General features: G+C 44.2%; 1 protein-coding gene across 1 annotated transcript in view; it reads right to left on the reverse strand.

Annotated features, from left to right (window-relative positions):
- PAX9 (paired box 9) overlaps window positions 1–6333 on the reverse strand; it is a 52636-nt gene extending 46303 nt beyond the window's left edge. The window contains exons 1-3 of the mRNA XM_007421539.2: window positions 6137–6333; window positions 2767–2984; window positions 2332–2492 (exon numbers count right to left, since the gene is read on the reverse strand). Of these exons, the coding sequence (XP_007421601.2) occupies window positions 2332–2492; window positions 2767–2984; window positions 6137–6333 (576 nt within the window). The remainder of the gene's footprint in view (window positions 1–2331; window positions 2493–2766; window positions 2985–6136) is intronic.
- Window positions 6334–9194: the final 2861 nt, after the last annotated feature.

Genomic DNA, 9194 nt, shown 5'->3' on the forward strand with positions numbered 1-9194 from the left:
ATTGCCGTGGCTGTTATTCCAGATGCCTAAGGAAAATTACAATTCAGAGATTAGGGCAGGGAGGGGTGGGGGCACGGCATCTGAGGTATTTTCTGCCCGGCAGGGGTCAATAATGATGGACAGGATAGGGTTGGACAGAAAAGGAGGTGGGATGCTAAGTTCCTCCATTTTAAGGGTGGCCCCAGTGATCCACTTTTTACAGTGTCAGGCTTAAATTTGCCCTGAGCTTTGCTACCTATGCTTGACAAGGTGCATCTTCTGGGAGTTACTTCTGAAAAAAATGGGAGCAGGACTGTGCCTTCTGTCTCCCTGTGTGCTCCCTTCCCATCCTCCCAAATCTTCAAAGGTCACTCAAATAAGCATTAAGTCCTCCACAGAGGAAGCCCATTGTACTAAATGAAATGATTTCAGTGTAAATGCACAGGATAGATGGCAGGCAGATACTACTAAATCAGGTCATAGTTTCTGTGGAATTTAGATATCACAAATGTGGCTCACCCACAGTAGATGGATCAGTTTACAGGTTAGGTGATTTGAGGCTGCTTGGATTTAATGGGTTTTATATCACACATTCTTTACCCCCCCCCTAATGTAGCCACCCCTGTTATATCAGTTAGAATAAGTAGGCAGTAATGATGATAGTTATGGCAATATTAATCATAATCTGGGAGGTGGTTTTGCTGCCAAGTCAGTCATTTTGTTTCACCAGCACAAAGAGATTTAGCTGTGACAGACCTTCACCGTCTCACAGCATTCTTGAAAAACAAGGGGGAAGGTCTTCCTGCCTCAGTGTGTCACCCTGGCCACCCCACCTTTGGTAGCTGGCAGTTCCCTATTTGCTGAGGAAGTAAAGCCATGGTTCTAATCAGAAGCAGTTTCAGAGAAATTTTGTTTTACCCAGATATGCAACTTACCCTCCACTGTAACTCCTGTCATCTTGAAATGGCTTTGTTGCCTGAACATTGAAAATAATGGGAGCTGCAGTCTACCCAAGGAAGACAATACAGTATTTAGGACTGAGAAAGGCTAATAAGGTTTATAGGATTGCAGCTTTAGTCACTTAACTTTGGCCAGACCCATAAATCACTACGGAAATCATATCAGTGTTTGTGATTTGCGGTCAACAGCGCCCCCCCCCAATTGTGGGGAGACTCTTTCCTTATTTGGGCAGCGACTCAATTTAAAAAACAACAAGAAACCTTAACCAGAGCCCTAATAGGACAAAGTGTATTTGCAAGGGAACCTCTGACAAACTTTTGCTGCTGAAAGCATCTTTCGCCAGAAGAGGAAAACAATTTGAAACTTTCCTCCTCCCTGGTTTGGTAGGTCAGAGACTTTTCAGTGGCAAAAGGGAGGATGGCTTTTTTGACCCCTTCAGTGTGGACATCCCTGCCCTAAGCCTTAAGAGGCTCATGAAATGATATCCCATGGCAACCTCTCTTCAACCTCTAGGACTGGGGTCCCCAGTGCCACCTGGGGATGCCAGTGCACCCATGGATGCCTCCCTTAGCATGGACCAGCCTTGCCTGTCACATATACTCCTTTTCCTTTCCTAGACCAGATATTAAAATGCATATTTTTGCCCTACTACCTCTGGATCAATGACAAAGACTTTTTAAAATGTGCTGAAATTTGGAAGAGAAATCTTTGTAACAAAGGCCACCAGTGGGCCAGGCTTCCTGTAAAAGCTAGGATTGTAGCTTTTCTGGGAACTCAAGGCAAAAGTTGCCATTTTGTTTATTTCCCTTAGTATATATATATTTTAATCTATCTTTTGTATTTATATTTATTTATATATATTGTGAGCTTCCCAGCACTGGTCTGGAGTTGGCCAGCACTGAAGTCTAAATGAATGAATGAATGAATGAACAGTGAGATTGGGCAGAGTGGTTGCATGGCAGGTCCCCTTGATTAAAAAATGCCATAGATTGGGGCCTGGGAAGCATGTCTTCTCTGTCCCAGCGCCCGCCTCTGGAATAGCATCCCTCCCCCAAAAAACTGTATGGCTCCCACCCTGCGGATGCTCAGAAAGTCTTTGAAAACCTGATCACTCAGGCCTTAGATTTAAGGGATAAATCTCCCTTAGATTTAAGGGAGCCTCTGTAGGCTTTTTTGCTTGTTTGTAGGGGTCTTCTGGACACACATGATCTGTTTCTGTCTTTTATTGTTCCTTGCTTTTAAAGTGTAAGCATCCCAGAGTTGAGCAGCCTTTAAACTATATTTTAAAAAAAATTAAAAACTTGACTTTGGATCTTTCCTACATCTAACAGGCCGGAGAGCGCTTGGTCCGTGATCTTTTCATCAGAATTGTCTTTTCTCTTGAACACCCACCCGGGAAGGCCCATTCATATCTATTTGATGGGCTCCTGCAGCTGACGAGCTCGCGCCGCTGCCTGCTGTAAATCGAGCTGATGATTCATCGGGGACGCGGCCTGAAGGTTGGGAGCGGAAAGTGGATTTGAAAGGAAGGCCCTTGTGTCCCATATCAGCAACTAAAAAAAAAAAGGGGGGGGAATCAGGGAAGGAGGGAAAGACTCGTTCAGGCGGACATAGTTTCATATTCCAGGAGATGAAGAAGAAGAAAAAAAAGTGGGAAGAAAGGAGTATATCGATTTTTTTAACCCGACCAAGTTTCATCCTGCCCTCCGTTTCCAATCCGAATCGACGGTCTCATTAAATATATTTGAAGGATACGAACAACAGCAATAAACCAGAGTCGTCGCCAAAGGGGAAAGCTTCTCTCCCTCCCGGCTCCGCAGAGCCCACCTCCTCCAATGCGGCTGCCTCCCGCTAGCCACGGGCGTTTGGCAGCGCTCCCCGGAGTTCCGCGGCTTTGCGCGCTCTGCGCTCTCACGCCGGCCCGGAGCACCAGTGCCGGGTCGCAAGCAAGTTTCGCGGCTCGGCGCTCCCCGCGTTTCCTTGGGGAGGTGCGCACGGCGCAGCTTGCTTTGCTACCCTCGCCTCCACTTGTGTCTGAAAGGCCCCTGTGCAAAGAAAGGAGCTGGGTCTAACTGGAGCTCGAATGTGCTGAACCTGGCTAATCCGCGTTTATAGTTCAGGCAACTTTTTTTAAGCCGCGAGAGGAAGTCCACATTTTAATGTCCAGAGCTCCAAAGCTGCGGAAGCCAGATATTAAAAGCATATTTGGTTCTAATAAAGAAACCGGTTTCTCATTTATCACATGCTCTGTGAATTTAGAGTCAACAAGAAAACGTCTCTATTGTTCTGTCCTCAATTATAGCCCACCATTGGCAAGGTCGCTGCTGAGCAATCCTCTCGGGCTCGGTCAGGCAGAGCCGGCTTTCGGATTACCTTGTCACAGCGCCACCTAGAGGAAGGCTCGGAGGATTTTGGGACCGTACCGCAGACGCTTCCGCCGCGTTTCTGATTTGAGGAGAACTTTCTTCCGAACTAGACGCGAGGACGCGAAAAAGAGGATTCAGTCCCTCCGAGCGTATCTCTGCCCCATTCTGCGTCGTATCGGAGCACAGCCGAATTGCAATTTAATATGTAAAAGAAAATATGTCTTGATTAAAGCTTTTATCCTAATCCTGTGAAGATCCTCTGTTCAGCAGAGCAATCGGACAGATTTTTGTATATTAAAAACCTTTAGGCATTTATTTCAGTGAGAGGGGAGCGGAAAGGAACTAACTTGCGGTCTCACTGGAATTCGTTTAATTTATTTATGTGAAGTGTTTTTGATTCTCCCTTTCTCATTTAAAAATATTCAAGAGCTGCTAGCAATGATTATTAAAGCTTTCTTTAAAAAAAGAACCTACACCTGAAACCTGGATTTTTTTTAAAAAAGGCACTGTATATATAAAAGATCAGTCAGTCAGAAAGGTGAGAAACAATAGGTAGAACATCTAATTAAAATCAAATTTTAAAAAGAGGGAGGAACCTGGGTTTAATTTTAACTGAAAAAAATTAGATATATGAAGGTAGACCAGCTTCAAGCTATAAGATTGATTGAGTGCGGTCAAGTCGCTTTCGACTCCTATCTATTCCACATATCTAACTATCACTATCTATCTATCCCACATAGATAGATTTTCTCCGTGACGATCTGTCCCTAACGATCTTTCAGGTCTCCCCATGGTGCACTCATTGCCACTGTATCAGAGTCCGTCCACCTTGCTGCTGGTCATCCTCTTCTCCTCTTTCCTTCCCCTTTCCCAGCATTAGAGCCTTTCCAGAGAGCCGGGTCTTCACATCAAGTGCCCAACGTTCCATCAGATAGGAACAGCCACCCAAACACCTAAACACCTATCACTTGGCTCTGGTAGGATGATCTGTCTACCAAGCTCTCTGGTTCGTCTGTCTTTTAATTTTTTTTCTATTAAAAATAAATAAGTGGGAAGCCAGCATGCTAAAAAAATAAAATGCCACCTTCCAGCATCAAATGCTTCTTTTGTAGGGCCTGAAACAACCCAGCCTTTGTTTGGGATGATAGTCCCTCAAAAAAAAAAAAAAAAAAAAGGCTTAGCAAAAGCTAAGCAGGGCTGGTAAGGGAGGTTTAGAGTGGTTCCCTCACCAACCCGTCTGTCTTTCTTCCTTAGCAGCCACGGTAACAGGCAAAGAGCCACCCCTCCCTTTTATGAGGGCTGTTGATTGATCTCAAAATCCCACATGTCCCAGTCTTCCCAACAAGGTTGCCTACCCCTGTCCTATTTATTTTTTAAAAAACTTTATTTTATTTAAAGAACTTGCTTTCCCACCCCATCTACTTTTCGATGATAAATTCACTGCCAAGAGAGACACCACGAAGCGTTGGTCTTGAGTCAAGTCCATCTTCAGCTGTGGGAGCTCACGGAGACCTTGGCTCAGTCATTATCTCTCCGTGCCATCTGCCTGGCTGAATTGTTTATGGAAGAAACAAATCAAGGGAGTTAGCGCTCTGTACACACTCTTAAACTGCATGACAGAAATAAAAAATAACGAAATAACGAAATAAACTCATTTCAATCCCTTTTTGCCCCCACTCTTTTCAACCTGGTGTTCTCCAGCCACGTTGAACTATAACTTCCCCCCACCATCCCTCCCATGAGAGAAGGGTTCAGTCGCCCCGCCAAGCACTGAGCTTAGTTGATGTTGGAGCTGCTTTTCAGGCTTAGCTGACTCCTTGGGAGAATTGCAATGCTGAAATAAATGGAATGAATATTCTCATGTCTATACATTATTCCACCTGAATCCAAAGGATACGCTTCCCAGGGTCCTGCTGTAGGAGGGCTTAACACTGAAAATGCACTGTGCAAACTCACAATCAAGTTGTAAATTTGGATTACTTGCTAGTCACCCCTTTAAAATTAATCAAAGAAAATCAGTTCAGCAATAAATATTTCCATTTGTTTTGTTGGCAGATTGATTGTCGGAAACATAAGTTGTATTGGTAGGAATACAGGAATGTTTGGATATGCGCACCTGGTGTCTGCGTGTGCGTCCACGCATGCCACTTCTCAATAGCTAACCAGATTTTAGTTTTAGAATCTAGAATTATATGTAAGAATGCCTTTCACTCAATAAACAGGCAGCTGAATTGACACTTAAAAATAATAATTACTTTTAGACACTTAAAAATAATAATTACTTTTAGACACTTAAAAATAATAATAATAATAACTTTTCGACATAATTCAATGATTTAATGAGCAAGCTTCTGCGGTCTTCATCTAGTAGAGTGATGTAAGAGGCAGCCAAAAATCAGGAAGCGTTTAGTAACACCTTTTAATAGGCTTTCTTCCTGACCTAGAAGAGTATTAAGCCGAGGTGGAGAGCGAAAGAGTAGTGAGATGGAGCTGAGGTGCCGGAGGCGGCTTGCAGATGTCATCACAGAAAGGCGCGAGGTGGCCTTTGAAAGTGCAACAGAGCGCGAGACGCAGTCAAGGAAAAGGGGTGCTGTCCTTTCTGGAGAAGTGCGCCTCCCGTTTACTCGGCGCAAGGCCACTGGCTTCCGATGAAACCGACCCAGGAATCCGTTCCGTTGCACCCTGCCCCGCCTCGCCATTTGCAAACGCGTTCAGCCCGCGCTCCTTCACAATGGCGCTGAGAGATCTGACAGATCTGGGGTGGGCAGGTTTAGTATCGGGGATCTACTGCTATTTTGCTGTTTGTAACCAGATTCCTCACACAAACGCACACTCCTCCACAACTGGCGCCCGGAGCAAAAGGCGCGAGTAGAAGATGCCCAGGAACATGCCACAGCAGAGGCAGGGGTGATCTAGGGCAAGGCCCCAGAATCCGGCCGTTTTCCCCTTCCAGCCTTTCCCGTCCATTCACCCCACTAAATGTAAAGCCCGGCTCAGGGTGCAAGGGCCGAGCGTTAAGCGCAGCCATCCGCGAGGAAAGAGACGAGCCCAACGCCGCCGGGCTTTGAGGAACGACTGAGTCGATGAGAGCCAGTCTCGCGGAGTTCCACGGAGCTTAACTCCGGCTAAGTACTCAGAATACTCTTCAGTGAGAGGAAAACTTAAACCTGAAGAAAGATACCTCCGATTCTACCGTCTGGACAAAAGAAGCCGCCAGGATTTATATCACTTTTTTCCCTTTCTTTTCCCTTTTTTTTTCTTTAAGAAAGACTCTGCTTGGTGCATGTAAAATCCTTCCCTCCTTTTTCAGAAAGAGGGGGAGAGGGCAGTCAGCCTTCTTATAAGGAGGGTCGTGTGCTTCCTTGGGCCATTTCTTTTCATGGCAGACAAGTATCAGTAATCAAAAATATAGGCCACGTCCTTAGCAGTGATTTATTACTCTCATAGCGACAGAAAGATGGTTGTCTAAGGCTATAAGATGTTAGAAATCACTAGCAGAGAAATGACCCTTCCATAAATCAAGTCAAACGACAGGATGTGCATGCGTTTCTGCATGTGTTTGGAAAGAGAGTTTTGCTGTACACACAGTAAAAGTAGGAAAACCAGTAATAGCATTTTTATCAAGTATTTCGTCAATGCTGTCGTTCCAAGAGAAACCACTATCAATGGATTCTAAAAAATAATATTTCCAAATTGGTGTTTCCATGTCAACCCATCCAAGAACTCCAAGCCAACAAAGCAAAATCTGTCATCTACTTGAAAGCCAGGCCATATTTTTTCACTGCAAAACTATGGATCAGATCACTTTATCAGTTATTTCTGAGACTTTCCTTCCTTCCTTATTGAAAATTCAGTCATGATGTAAACAAAATTTAGTCATGATATGCTCTCTTGAAAGCTGGTCCTTTATAATAGTTTGTGTTATAATTAAAGAATATTTATTCTATAGGAGTTGTCAGTGTTTTTTTTCCCTATAAAAGCATGCCATTATTATAAGGTAATAATAGAATAATAGAATTTATATAAATAGTAGTATTACAGAATTTACATTTACATAAAGCTGTGTGTACAGCTTTCTCCTAGTGATCCACCCTGAATTTTTTACATTCAAAACACTATGAGTCTGAGAAATAATTTCTGACCCAAGATGTCCCCAGTGAGAGACTTGAATGCTCAGGCCTGTCCAGACCTCATCTAATATTCCTTCTTTCTATAGACCCCCTGGCTTGGTGGTGGGCCTGAGTCACCAGCTCCTTCCAAATCATGGAAAATGTTGAATGAAAAACTTCTAGACTTACAAGGTGACCTTTCTTAAGACTTCCTTCCAGCCCTTTTAATCTTCCCCTCTGTCCCTTCTGGTGTTTAACCACAGTGGGTGCTACTGAGAATTCAATAGCCTGATACCTTGTAGAATAGAAGTAGCTGGAATTCAGCCTCCCATTCCAGAAGCAGTACCATAGCCTGGGATTGGGGGAGAAGTCCAGCAGAAGGTTCAGGAAGGATCAGTGGCAGATGACATGAGCTGATACCTTCCCAGGTATCCAAGGTGAGGCTTTTCTGGAAACTCAGGGCAAGAAAGGTGTGGAGAAAGGAAAATAAGTTAATTTGAACCAGCCATCTCCCTCCCCCCTCCACACACACTACAAAGTACCCCAGGCTCAGTCCTTCCACAAAACTCTGCAAGGAGGATAACAGAGTGGATTTCCCATGCCACAAAGGAACCATGGCCACTCCACAGGCATCTGGGAATATGTGTTAGAATTTCTGAATTGGGGAAAATTTTGATCAAGCTTGGCCATACACACTTAAATTGGTCTACCTTGTGTTTGGGTGTCATGGTTTCCAGCTAAGAACACTGAGGAATGTAGTTTTGCTACAGAATTTTAATCTTGGCACAAAATGACATCTTCAGTTTTCCTTGGTTTGGGCACCAGGACAATAAAACAGTGTGAACCTGGTTGGAAACCTACAGAGTGTGCACCTTCGTGGTAAAGACTTGGCTTCAGCCTTCAGTCTGCTTCTTCTTTTCAAGGGACCCTCACCAGTTAAAGTTCCTTCTTAAAAGCCGAACTTGGTGAAACTTGCTGCTGTTTGCTTTAAAGGTGCTTCCTGTTTAGGAATTCTATTGCAGGATAAATCATCGCCAAAGCCGGATGCCTTCCATCAGAATGTGATTCCACCCTAAACCAAGAGGAAAGTCTGTTTATTCCTTGTCTATTGGAATGTACATTTCCTCTCTCCCATCCTCCAAACAAATGTGCTTTTACACCTCTCTGGCTTCAGCCACTACAGCCCACACCTGGGGTTACTTTCCATAGACCTTCTTCTTTAAGGCAGCAATCCCAGACATGAGGCTCCTTCTCCCAGCCTTCCAAATCTGTCTGCCATCCCCACCCTTCATCCCTACCCAGCCCTTCACTGGCCATGCTGGAGATGAGCTTTAAGCTGCAGTCTAAGGAATCTGAAGGACATGGGCTGAGGAAAGTCTATACAAGCCACAGAAGAAGTCCATTGAGCATAGGGAGACTTACTTGTGACTAAACAAGCATAGGAACAGAAGGCTCAAGTTGCAAGGGTGCAAAGCCTCTAGTCACAATAAGGACATTTCTTGAAGAGTCTAATTAAACCTGTTCCACTTTACAAAAGGAAAAATGAAAGAACACAGAAGACTTACAGGGACTTAGTCTTCCTTTGTTCCTTGCTCCTTAGCAGATGGTATTTCCATAACTAACTTATCTTTCCATTCTCCTTGAAGGCTCCTCTCAGTTGAAAGGACTGTATATTTTTCCCACAAAATACTACATAAACCCGAGTGGCACTGCTTATTCTAGGTGCAATTCATAAGCCTCTCAGTGGCTTTTAAATAAATGCATTTATACTGTTGAGAAG

This window comes from Python bivittatus, unplaced genomic scaffold, assembly GCF_059951505.1.
Source record: "Python bivittatus isolate LINGU-HERP-01145 unplaced genomic scaffold, Pbiv_v1 ctg000480_np1212, whole genome shotgun sequence".
Classification (NCBI taxonomy): domain Eukaryota; kingdom Metazoa; phylum Chordata; class Lepidosauria; order Squamata; family Pythonidae; genus Python; species Python bivittatus.